At 41.2% G+C, this 12,832-nt stretch overlaps 1 protein-coding gene across 2 annotated transcripts in view; it reads left to right on the top strand.

The window, feature by feature from the left end:
- Nucleotides 1-7,145, top strand: part of TAF15 (TATA-box binding protein associated factor 15) — a 30,231-nt gene extending 23,086 nt beyond the window's left edge. For both annotated transcript variants that reach the window (XM_059048635.2, XM_067020880.1), the window contains exons 11-16: nt 1,254-1,383; nt 3,969-4,061; nt 4,740-4,821; nt 4,938-5,026; nt 5,134-5,485; nt 6,815-7,145. In XM_059048635.2, the coding sequence (XP_058904618.1) occupies nt 1,254-1,383; nt 3,969-4,061; nt 4,740-4,821; nt 4,938-5,026; nt 5,134-5,485; nt 6,815-6,854 (786 nt within the window). In that variant the 3' untranslated portion in view covers nt 6,855-7,145. The remainder of the gene's footprint in view (nt 1-1,253; nt 1,384-3,968; nt 4,062-4,739; nt 4,822-4,937; nt 5,027-5,133; nt 5,486-6,814) is intronic.
- Nucleotides 7,146-12,832: the final 5,687 nt, after the last annotated feature.

The following is a 12,832-nucleotide window of genomic DNA, read 5'->3' on the forward strand; positions in this document are numbered from 1 at the left end:
GTTGAAAATCTCATAATTATTAACATATTCTGGTTAAGATACATAGGTTACATAATAAGCCCATACTCCAGTAAGGCTTGTCTCTTAAAGTTCCCTGATGCACATGCTCACCCATGTCTGTAGGCCTTTGCTGAATTTGCTAAATACATGAAGATTTTATTCCTTGCTTGTGTTTACCTTTCCACAGCCTTCCACAGCTTTGGCTTTCAATCTTAGGACTCTAAACATAGTCTCTGCCTAGCTCCTAAAATTGTGAGAACCAAATGAAATTGTGAAAACATTTTTATATTCTGAAATGCCAACATATGAAAACCCAAGTTAACAACTTTTTCTGTTGGTATTTAATGTCTGCTATATATTTGCCCAATATAATAATGCTTTATTTCATAACGTTATTGTACTTCAGTGTCTTGTGCACTGTTTGTTTCATGCATATATTTTCATCTCCAACTAGAAAGCATTTAGATCAGTGTTAGTAGATTGAAGCATTTGCCTGATATCAGTTTGCAGTTGCTCTTGTTTTGGTGTCCATGGAATTACTTTTTTTTTCTCCTTGGAGAGTAAAAATTTCTTAAGAAATTATTAATTACGCATGAAATATGTAAAAAATTCACACAGTTCTTGTCTTCCACTCCCTTCCCAGCAAAATCCAGTGTGTATGCCTTAATGGTAATTTATTTATTTGCTTGGTGAACATTCTTCCCAGTCTTTTTTTTTTTTTTTTTAGTTTTACAAGGTATATATTTATATGAAGCATTATCTATGTTTTCTTTTTTTGTGGGTTTAAAGAAATTATACATAGATAAAACAGTATATACTGTGTATCATTTTTATAGTTTGGTTTTCACTTAATGTATTTTAGAGAGTTTTCCTTTTCAGAACCTATAGATAACTTCTTTTTTTTTTTTTTTTTTTTTTTTTGTGGTACGCGGGCCTCTCACTGTTGTGGCCTCTCCCGTTGCAGAGCACAGGCTCTGGACACACAGGCTCAGTGGCCATGGCTCATGGGCCCAGCTGCTCTGAGGCATGTGGGATCTTCCCAGACCGGGGCACGAACCCGTGTCTCCCGCATCGGCAGGCGGATTCTCAACCACTGTGCCACCAGGGAAGCCCCTGATAACTTCATTTTTGTTAAGTTGCTAGTATTTGTAGTATGGATATGTAAATTCCTTTAAAAAATAAAATTTTAATTATCTATGTGGTTCATGATCACTTTTTCTTAAAATACTAACACCCACTTGTTTGTTCCTCAGACAAATAAGAAGACTGGAAAACCAATGATAAATCTGTACACAGACAAGGACACAGGAAAGCCAAAAGGGGAGGCAACAGTATCATTTGATGACCCTCCTTCAGCTAAGGCAGCCATTGACTGGTTTGATGGTATACCTCATTCGTATAGTTTCTTTTGTTTTTTTAAATTTATTTATTTGGTTGTGCCGGCTCTTGGTTGTGGCAGGCGGGCTCCTTAGTTGAACTTGCTGGCTCCTTAGTTGAAGCAGGCAGGCTCCTTAGTTGTGGCTCCAGGGCTCCTTAGTTGCGGCACATGGGCTCCTTAGTGGCGGCATGCATGTGGGATCTAGTTCCCTGACCAGGGATCGAACCTGGGCCCCCTGCATTGGGAGTGCAGAGTCTTACCAATTGCGCCACCAGGGAAGTCCCTCATTCGTATCGTTTCAACGTGTGGTTTGGATAAATGTCTTCTAGTCTTGAAGTCAAAATATGTTCTCGTAGATGGTGATTATCTTCATGTTTACTTTTTTAGATATTCTATTGAGAATATAGGCCAGAGTTTTTACATACCTTTAGAAATGAGATGAACTCTGTCTAAAATATTTCCTTATGTCATGCTTTGTGCTTAAGGCCACCCTGATAGAGATGTAGAGGGTTGGCCTGGTTGACTATATTCTTTTTAAATTTAGGTTAATTTCCCTTCAAACATAATGTAAATACATACTTAGAAGAAACAGTAAGACTTTTTTTCTCCCTGAAAATAAGAAAATATGGGAGAGTAGAAGAAAGGAGTAAAGCATCCATAGTTCTCTACATAGAGACAACTACTGGTATTAACTTTTCCTTCCAGATTTTTTTTTTTTAATAAATAAATAAATAAATGTATTTATTTATTTTTGGCTGTGTTGGGTCTTTGTTGCTGTGTGCGGGCTTTTTTTCTCTAGTTGCAACGAGTGGGGGCTATTCTTCGTTGTGGTGTGCGGGCTTCTCATTGCGGTGGCTTCTCTTGTTGCGGAGCATGGGCTCCAGGCACGTTGGCTTCAGTAGTTGTGGCAGGCAGGCTCAGTAGGTGTGGCTCACGGGCTCTAGAGTGCAGGCTCAGTAGTTGTGGTGCACGGGCTTAGTTGCTCCGCAGCATGTGGGGTCTTCCTGGACCAGGGCTTGAACCCGTGTGCCCTGCATTGGTAGGCAGATTCTTAACCACTGCACCATCAGGGAAGCCCCTTCCTTCCAGTTTTTAAAAATAGTTTATCATTATACTCCAAATGTAGTTTTGTCTCATGCTTTTTTTCACTTAACGTCTTAACATAGTCATTTCCCCATGTTATTATAAATTCACTGTTTTTGTTGTACCCTAATTTAATAATAACTAACACTGCATATTTACTGTGTTTATGAGCTAGGCATGGTTGTAAGAACTTTATGTGCATTAACTCAGTTTGATCTTCACAGTAACCCTGTAAGATGTACCCTTTTATTACCAGTTTACAGATGATGAAGCTCAGGCACAGAGAAGATAAATAATTTCCAAGATCACAGAATAAGTGGCAGGGTCAGGACTCAAACTCAGGCAGTCTAGCACCACTGTCTGTGAAGTGCTAAACTGTGCTGGATTGACAGGCACTTGTGGTCCCTTCCAGTTCCAAGATTATTGCACCTGTGTCTTGTAAGACATAATGGCATTTCTTTATTTCTTCACAGATGAGATTATGATACTCTGTCCTCACCTCCATTTTCTTTACTTTTTTGCCCTAATCAGGCCCCGTCACCTTGCTTTTGAAGGCTAGGTCCATTCTCCCTCACTTTTCTGCTTGTGTCATAGTTTCTGTGAATCATAAAACTGTCATAGCTTATGATATGTTAAAAAATTATTGTGCCTTTCCCCCATAGGGCAAATGAGCCTCTTAACAGTAACTCCATAGTTCAGCTCTCACCAGGTCTTTTTACAGCTTTTAAAATACTGATCCATGGGTTGTTTCCTATTTAAAAGTGCTTGTCATACCATCTGACATTGTGGAAGGTTGCCAGTCACAACAATTAGGACTTTGGTGAGAGTGCTAAGACTCCTGGATTTATAACTACTTTATGACTCCTTGGGCACCTTTTCCTTATATGTCAGTTCTCTTATTTAATATAAAGACAGAAAATTTCTGTCTCTAAGGCCCTGGGACAGCAGAATATGTGTATGTATGCATGTATATAAGTAATCACATACACACACATTATTTTTAAAGATACTACTTGTCTAAGGTAAAAAAACATTTCAAATGGTACCAAGAATATATAGTAAAAAATGAGTTTCCTTTCTACCTTTTCACCTACTGAGAGTTAAGCACAATAAGCAGTGTATAGACAGGCATATGTGTGCACATGCATGCACGTACACACTCATTCCCTTTAAAAAAAAAGAAATGGTAGCATACTACATTCATTGTTCTGTACTTGGCTTTTTCATGTAAAATTTTAGATGTGTTTTTTTGTTTGTTTTTTTTGTTTTTTTTTTTGCTTAGTAAGAAATGACTGTCTCCTTGTGACAGATCTGCTCTATTCAGTAGATTGTGTCGTGTTCTAGTACAGTTACCTTGACTCTTTGGAACACTAGTGTGTTTGAATTTCTGTGAGGACATGTCAGTTATTCCTCTGAAACTAAAAATTTCTAAGACAGTTTTATATTTTTGAGAGGTGGGGATGTAGAATAGCATTTCTGCAAAACCATTTCTTTTTTTTTTTTTTAGGAAAAGAATTCCATGGCAACATCATTAAAGTGTCCTTTGCCACCAGAAGACCTGAATTCATGAGAGGAGGTGGAAGTGGAGGTGGGCGACGAGGTAAAATACTTGTTGCTCACAGGCCTGGGTATTACACAGAAGGTTTGGATTTGAGTCCATGTTCTGTCCCTATTGTGTGAATTTGCTACTACTTCTCTCTCCCTATCGGTCTTTTTCCTTCTATCTTAAAAGTGAGGAGATTAGGTAAATAAGGTGTCATAATAGCTAAGAAAGTGGTGGAAGAAGGTTCCAGAAATCTCTTTGGAAAGCCATATAAAGCAGTTTGTTATTCACCTGGACATTAGGAGGCAGTTGTTTAAATGATACCTAATTAGGTAGTTAATCTGACCAGTTTGGGAGTTCCCTGATATGTTGATAGTTACTTGCAACTCTTTCATTTCCATTGTGTCTAATTCCTTAAATTTGGAATATGTCTTCTGACTTAACCTTTATCACTGAGATTCTCAAACTAAGGGGGCCATTATAGAAAGTGGACTTCGAAGTTTTTTAGTGCATCATTTGCACTTTAATGTGTGCCTTGGGGTCTTCTTCCACATCTCCTGCATTGACTAAATAAGTAAAGCCCCAAATCAAAGAATTATGGAGTCCTGCCATAAGGGGTTAATTTTGGGGGGGCTGCCCAGTTATTGATGAACACTTGCTCTTAGTTCTTTCGTCTGATGCTTTTCCTTTGTTAATGTCTGCTACTGATTCCTCCCCACTCCTTACTTCCCCCAGGCCGTGGAGGATATAGAGGCCGTGGAGGCTTTCAAGGGAGAGGTGGAGACCCCAAAAGTGGGGACTGGGTTTGCCCTAATCCGTAAGTATACCATTTATTTTGGTGGATGTAAGAGTTGGGATTGGGGTTGGCAGGTACAAGACGGGGTTCTGAATCCATTGGAAACTATTGAGCATTTTATTTTCCTCCTTTCTCAGGTCATGTGGAAATATGAACTTTGCTCGAAGGAATTCTTGCAATCAGTGCAATGAGCCCAGACCAGAGGACTCTCGTCCCTCAGGAGGAGGTGGGTCAGCCTTTAACAGCATCTGCATGCTGTTAGTCTTCTGACTGGCATTAAGGAGACCTTCCATTATTCTGCTGGCCTTACTAGTTTGCATTTCTGCCTTGCAGATTTCCGGGGAAGAGGCTACGGTGGAGAGAGGGGCTACAGAGGTCGTGGGGGCAGAGGTGGAGACCGAGGCGGCTATGGTGGAGACCGAAGTGGGGGGGGTGGCTATGGAGGGGACAGAAGTGGGGGTGGTTATGGAGGGGACCGAGGAGGTGGCTATGGGGGGGATCGTGGTGGTGGCTATGGAGGAGACCGAGGCGGCGGCTATGGAGGAGAGCGAAGTGGTGGGGGCTACGGAGGAGACCGTGGTGGTGGTGGCTACAGTGGGGACCGAAGTGGAGGCTACGGAGGAGACAGGAGTGGCGGTGGCTACGGAGGAGACCGAGGTGGCTATGGAGGCAAAATGGGAGGAAGGTGGGTATTAGAATGTACATGCTAACCTTTCTACCTCACTGCTCTTAGATTTTAGAGTCTGAGCCCTTTTCATCACATTTTCTTCTTGTCCAGTTTTTTATAACTTGAATTTCCCATTGTCAACTCTTTCAGTTAGGTCGGAGAAGATCCGTTTAGTTTCCTGCTTAGCAATTCCTAAAATTTGTTTTGGAAATTCTTATTCATGATCTTTATATTTGGATGAATGTAGGTAAATGTGTGTGTATTCTTTCTCATAGCTGAAGATAATTGAGATTGAGAGATGATTTGAAACTGTATGTAAATCAGGGATTCTTAATCTAAGTGAGGGGAGAGCACACCTTTTATAGGAGTGTGCTTTTTCAAATCACATGTGCTACTTTGCAGTTGTTTCTCTGGAGATTCTGTTATACCTTTTCCAGATGAAAATCACTGGTGGTACTGATGGGAGTGTGTTGTGCACGTGAAAGCTGTAGAGGCAGAAAAAGTTGAATAACCAGTGATGTAAAATAACTTCAGTTACTGTGCCAGAGACAATATAGGGTAGCAAGAATTAGTAAAGCATGTAGTTAAGAGCACAGAGTTTGGAGACAGACTGTCTTCTTTCAAATCCTGGCTCCACCACTTACTAGCTGCTTGATAAGTTACTTAACCCTTTGGAGCATCAGTATTCTCATCTGTAAAATGGGGCTAATGATATCTCCTTCGTGGGGTTGTATTAGATTATGTTACAGCTGTTGACATGGTACCCATGCCATGCCATGGGGCCATGGTAATCACGGTATAATTGTTAGCTCTTAGTAATTATCATCTATTAAACACTTCTTACTGTGTGGCAAATCCTGTGAAATTGTCTTTGTATACTTTAGTTCTAGTCCTTCTGTCAACCCCAGAGGTATATGTACTTCCCATTTTACAGAGTTAGAAATGTTGAGTAACTTTTCCAAGATCGCATAATAAGTGGCAGGTCCAGAATTCTTACATGAAAGTGTTTGCTTGCTTATTCCACTATACTGCTCTTCTTTTTAGAGTGCTGGAATGGTAAAGTCTCTGACCTGAAATACCACAGTGGTTTAGAGTCCTTATTCTAGATGGAAAAATTCTTAAGAGAGTTAGTGATAGCAGGGCTTCTAGGAACTTTGTGTGTCTTAAAGCTGATAAATTAGACATTTAGTAAGCACCTTCTAGGAGCAGAGAAATATATTAGGCATGGTGTCATTCTTATAGAAATTGTCAAGCTGATGCCAGTCACCAGCACCCTGAAGAAGTGTCTGATGTTTCCCCTTGGTAGAAAATTAGAATTTAGTCTGGCTCTTTATTTTTCATTCCTAGAAACGACTACAGAAATGATCAGCGCAACCGACCATACTGATGACTGTTTTGAATGTTCCTTTGTCTCTGACATGATCCATAGTGAAATTGCCAGAGTTTTGCCTGCTGCTTTCCTCGTGGCCTCTTCTTGCATAGTGAAATTAAGTGACATTTGGATTTTTATTTGGGTGGGAGGGCTGGGACAGTTTTTCTTTTAGAAATGTCCATTGAAATATCCCCCCTTAGTTTCCAACCTTCTCCTTCCCAACCCTTGAAGCTAAGTGCGTTGTAAAATATTGCCAAAATGGAAAGTGTTTTGTAATACTGCAATAAAGGATGCTTGTTTTGTGGACTTTCGTACATTAGTGCATTGTTCTGTCACAGGATGCAGTTACAGCAGATTCGAACTCTAAAGAATTAGGAAATGAATTCTACTTCATGAAATTAAAATGTTACTTCCAACCATATTTATTGAGTTCCTATTCCGTTTAGAATAGTAATTTCCAAGCATGACTGCATGTCAGAACCACCAGAGGAGGTTGTCAATTTCCAGATTCCTAGGCCTCACCCCAGGTCTACTGTATCAGAAATTGGTGGGATGTGGGGAGGTAGAGCTGGGAATCTTAATTTATCTTAAGATCACTAGGTGGTTTTGATAAAAACCAGGTTTACAGCTGAGAACCATTTATTTAGGGCAGTGTTCTAGACGCTGGGAATATGGGGGTCCAAGGGCTAGGAAGGAAGAGTAAGGGTTTGACAAACCAGGGTTAAGATACCAACGTATATAACGTGTTATTTGATATTCTTTAAAAAACTTTTTCCTACCCTTACCAAGGGTGAGGCACTGCATCAGATGCTGGATGTATTGCTCATCAAGCAAACAGACAATATATAGTCTGATAAGGGTTCCAGTAAGAATAGTACAAGGTGCTTTGAGGGCTGGTTGGAAGGATACTTAATGCAGTCATGTGGGATTGGGAAAGCTTGGTGAGCCTTGAGGGAAGAGTAGGAATTGGCTAAGTAAAGAGGCTGGGGTGAGGAATTGGTGTTCCCTGCAGAAAACCGACATGAACAAATATTAATGAATCAGGAGTTAAAAGAACGAGGAACAGGCTGTGCACTTGAGAATTGTATGTAGTGCATTGTGATTGGTTGAAGAAGTTTAAGAATGGGCATGCAAAAGATAAGACTGGAGAGGTGCGCCAGCTTTACGATAAGGTCCTTGCATTTCATTTTCCCCCTCCCTCCATATGGGGAGTCATTAAAAGATTTTAAGCAGGGGAATGGCCTGACCTGACTGGCATCAACTGAAAGATAATTATGGCTGCCTTATAGAGAGGCTGGACTGGAGACAAAATGGTCCACCAGGTGAGAGATGATACAGGTCTGAGCTCAGATAGTGACTGGATGAGGAGGAGATAATAGATTTGAGAAGTGAAGGGGGAAATTTGATGGGATTTGGCTGGATGTCAGAAGTAGTGGGGAGAAAAGAGTCAGGTTTCTGGCCTGGGCAGTTGGGTAGATGTGCTGTTCATTGAAATAGGAAACACTGGTAAAGGAAACAGGTTTGGGAGTAAGATGAGGGGAATGAATTCAGTTGTGGGTAAGCAGAATTTGGGGCACCTGTGAATGTCCCTTCCAAGTAGGGCCATTCAGTCAATAGCTGGGTGTGCAAATCCACAGCTCAGAGAAGAGCAGCACTCAACATTACATGCCACCGATCTTCCTTACTGACTTCTGTCTCCTTTGCTAGCTTTACTTGCCCTTTACGTGTTAGAAGTTTCTCAGTTTGTTCTGATCCCTTCTTTTCTATTTATACTCACTTTTATCCTGGGTTTTATATGGTGTTGACTACACCAAATTTATGTCTCCAGGCTGTCTTCCCTTAACTCTGGATTATATCCAGCTGCCTACTTGACTTTTCCACTAGGATGTATTTAACATAACTTTTTTTTTTTTTTTTTTGGTGACTCCGCTGGGACTGAACAGAACTTTTGATCTCCAAATCAGTTTCTTTCTTCCTAGTGTTCCTCATCTCAGTCTTAATCTACCCAAATCAGATCAGATAAAAAACTTAGAACTTACATTTGATTTCTCTTTCATCCCATACTTGCAGGTCCTTTTAATTCTACCACCAAAATATATCCTGAAACCATCTTTATATTCTTAGTTCCGATCCTGGTACAAGCTACAGTCATCACTTTTCTGGATAACTGCAATAGCCCATTCATAGGTCCCCCACAATCTTGCCCCTCTAAAATCTATTCTTCACACAGCAGCTAAACAATATGGTAATGATGTAAATCAACCTATATGTCATGCCTCTTTAAAACCCTTTCAGTGACCTCCCATTGTATGTTGGCTATAAATTCCTTACCTTGGCTTACCAAGCCCTGTGTGATCTGGCCTTTGTCTCCACAACCTCATAGGAGAACATTTTTCCATACTAGCCTTACCTCAACCACATTGGTCCTAGTCTTGATGGTACAAAACATGCTTCTGTTTTAGTATCTTTGCATGTGCTATGTCCAGGATTCTCTTTCTTCATATTCACATGGTTGACTCCTTTTCATAACAATGTTGGGTCAAATCCCACCCTCCCTCCCAGCTGTTTGCTGACCTTCGTATCTAAAATACTTCTTCTCCCAGCACACTCACATCACCTTTTATAATGTCCTCACAGTACTTATCACTGTATGAAACAACCGTTTTGTGGTTAATTTCTCTCCTCCATTAGAATGTAAGTTCCAGGAGAGTAGGGAACCTCTTATGTTCTACCCCACTACCTAGAACAGTGTCAGACACAGAGTAGGTACTCAATGAATATTGACTAAATGAAAAACTCTGTTATTATAGATTTGAGTCATTAGCATATAAATGGTAATTAAAGTGATGAGAGTGGATATGATTAAAATAAGATTAGTGTAGTGGTTTTCCATCTTAGCTGAATACTTGAATTAGCTGGGAATTTTTTAAAATGCAGAAGATGTCTGGGCTCCACTCTAGAACAATTGAATCTGTGAGGCCTGGGACATTTAAAAAACAAAAGCCCCAATTGATTCTAATGGTTTTGGAGTCTAGAGAGAAGAGCCTAGGACAAAACCCAATATTTAAGAGTCATAGGGAATTCCCTGGCGGTCCAGTGGTTAGGACTCCATGCTTTCACAGCTGAGGGCCTGGGTTTGCTCCCTGGTTGGGGAACTAAGATCCCACAAGCCATGTGGAATCCCACAAGCCAAAAAAAAAAAGAAGAGGATACTGAAACAGACTGGGAATACCAGTAAGGTGTCAGTGGAACCCAAGGGAAGAGTGGACTTCAAGGAGGGAGAAGCTAATGGGGTCAAGTGCTCGAGTTGGCCAAGCCGTATAAAGGATAGAAAGCATTCATTGTATGTAGCAATACGGAGGTTATAAATGATCTTTGCATGAGATTTCTCAACCTTGGTGCTACTCACATTTTGGGTTGGATAATTATTTGTTGTGGAGGGCTGCCCTGTGCTGTGTATAGGATATTTAGCCACATCCCTGCCCTCTACCACAAGACACCAGTAGCAGCTCCCAGCTGTGACAACCAAAAATGTCTCCCGACATTGCCAAGTGTCCCTTGGGGGGGGCAGGATTGTCCCTTTTGAGAACTACTGCCTTAGCAAAAGCAGGTTTGGTAGAGAATTGAATTCTGAACCCAAACTGAAGTAGGGTAATGAATAATAGAAATTAGAGAAATGGAGACAGGTAATGTGGACAACTATTTAAGAATCTTGATTATGAAGGGTGATTAGAGGTGGGGTGAGCTAAGGAGAGGAGGCATCTAGAAAGGGTTATGGGTTTGTGGGAGGTTATTTTTAAGATGGATGGGAATTGATCATGTTTATGTACTATTTGAAAGGAGATGGGGAAAATTGATATTCAAATTCCTTGAAGGAATGGCACCCAGAACACTGGTGGAGGATTTTGCCTCGGAAGAGGAGAGTGCCTCTTGCACTGTAATGGAGGTAAGGTAAGTGCAGATGCTGATAATCGTAGTAACAGATGACTGACATTTATTGAGAGCTTACTGTATGCTAGGCAATTATAAGCTATCCGTATGTGTTAATTCATTTAATCCTCATAACAATGCTGTGAGGCAAGGAGGTATAGGGAAAAATATTCCCTTTGAATATAAAATCAGAGAAGAGGTGAATGGTGTAAATGATTTTGTTTGCTACTGGAAAGGGGCTTTCAGAAGGGACACTGAGGAACAGAGACCCTGAAAGTTTAAGCAACTTACCCAAGATCACATCTCTAGTAAGTTACAGAGCTAGGATACTAACCAGAGTGTCTGGCCTTAGAGCCTGTGCTATCAACTACTGTATACAGGATTCTTATCATAGGTGGCAAGAAGTTGAGGTAATTTCATCTGATGTCTTTTATTTTTTTCCCCCGAAGAGAAATTATAATGGCCTACTGAGAGTTGGGGAGTAATAGGATAGAAAGTTTGAAGAGACTGTAGGAAATGTGAAGAGAGCAGAGAAGGCTTGAAATTGTGACTAGGAACCCATAAAATTGCCAGACAGCAATAAGAACTCAGTTAAGACAGGAAGCAAGTATTTTGAGGGAACCAGTCTATGGATGTGTGAGTTTTCTCCACTATAATGAGCAACCTGGTTATAGGATCAGAAGCAATTTGATTCAGGGTTGGGGATTTTACTAGTCAGAGAGGGAGATGATAGTGGAAGTATGAGAATAGTGAGAATAGTGGTTGATGGATGGAGTCCCAGCTGAGTAGAAATTTAAAAAGTAAGAGGAGGCTAACAGGGAGAATGTAGGGAAGTCAAGACCTTAGTGTTACTGATGAGATTCAGAGGCCTGGTAGTGGGGATAAAAAGAGCTGGAGAGATAGAAGGTTTGGGTCAGAAAGTAGATGTTCACGATTTTTGTAGATGGAGAAATTCCTGGGGATGACAAGGGCTAAGTGTGGCCATGGAAGTGGGTAGCTGAAGTGAAAGAGAGGGAAAAGCCTTTGTAGTTGAGCTGAGGGACTGAGGAACTGAGGTGTTGGATGGTTGTCCATAGGGATGGTGATAGCAAGACTAAGATTCAGGCAATGAACGAGAGAAAATAGGGAAGTGCGCCAGAGGGTGGGATAGCTCATCTGAGAGCCAAGACCCTCGGAGAAACAATGACAGGACATTGTGACATTGGAAGGAATGTAGGAGGATGAGCAACACCTGGCATTTCAGGAAGAGGCCAGTTCAAGAGCAAGGTTTCAGTTATAGCACAGAGATGGGGGAGAATGTTTGAGGAAGAGGTAGAGGCAGAGGGTAGAAATCCTTTTTTTTTTTTTTTTGCCATCAGTGGGAATATCCAGAGATCCCATTAGAAAGGGAGGAGAGGTAAGAGCTGGGCTTACATTTTGGATGGTGTCCAAAAATCCGTCCCAACATATCCTGATGGCTGAGAAGAGTGGGCATTTCAGGCCTCTGAGAGAAGTTGGCCACAGCTTGGCTTAAGCGTGTTTCTAATTCTTAGATATAGGTAGCTCTGGTACTGGGAAGGCTATGGTACCTTGGTGGCATACCAGACGGTAGGTGCTCTATGCAGACCTTTATGCTCCGTGCTGTCTTTTTTTTTTTTTTTTTTTTTTAAATATTTATTATATTTATTTTCTTTATCTTTTTTAAAAAATTATTTTCTGGCTGCATCGGGTCTTAGTTGTGGCACGCGGGATCTTTGTTGAGGCATGCGGGATCTTTTGTCGCTGCGCGCAGGCCTCCCTAGTTGTGGTGCGTGGGCTTCTCTCTAGTTGTGGCGTGCGGGTTTTCTCTTCTCTAGTTGTGGTGTGCAGGCTCCAGAACGTGTGGGCTCTGCAGTTTGCGGCACGTGGACTCTCTTGTTGAGGCGTGTGAGCTCCGTTGTTGTGGCACTCAGGCTTATTTGCCCTGTGGCATGTAGGATCTTAGTTCCCCGACTAGGGATTGAACCCACGTCCCCTGCATTAGAAGGTGGATTCTTTACCACTGGACCACCAGGGAAGTCCCCTTGGTGCTGTCTTAAATCTTC

This window comes from Kogia breviceps, chromosome 19, assembly GCF_026419965.1.
Source record: "Kogia breviceps isolate mKogBre1 chromosome 19, mKogBre1 haplotype 1, whole genome shotgun sequence".
Taxonomy (NCBI): Eukaryota; Metazoa; Chordata; class Mammalia; order Artiodactyla; family Physeteridae; genus Kogia; species Kogia breviceps.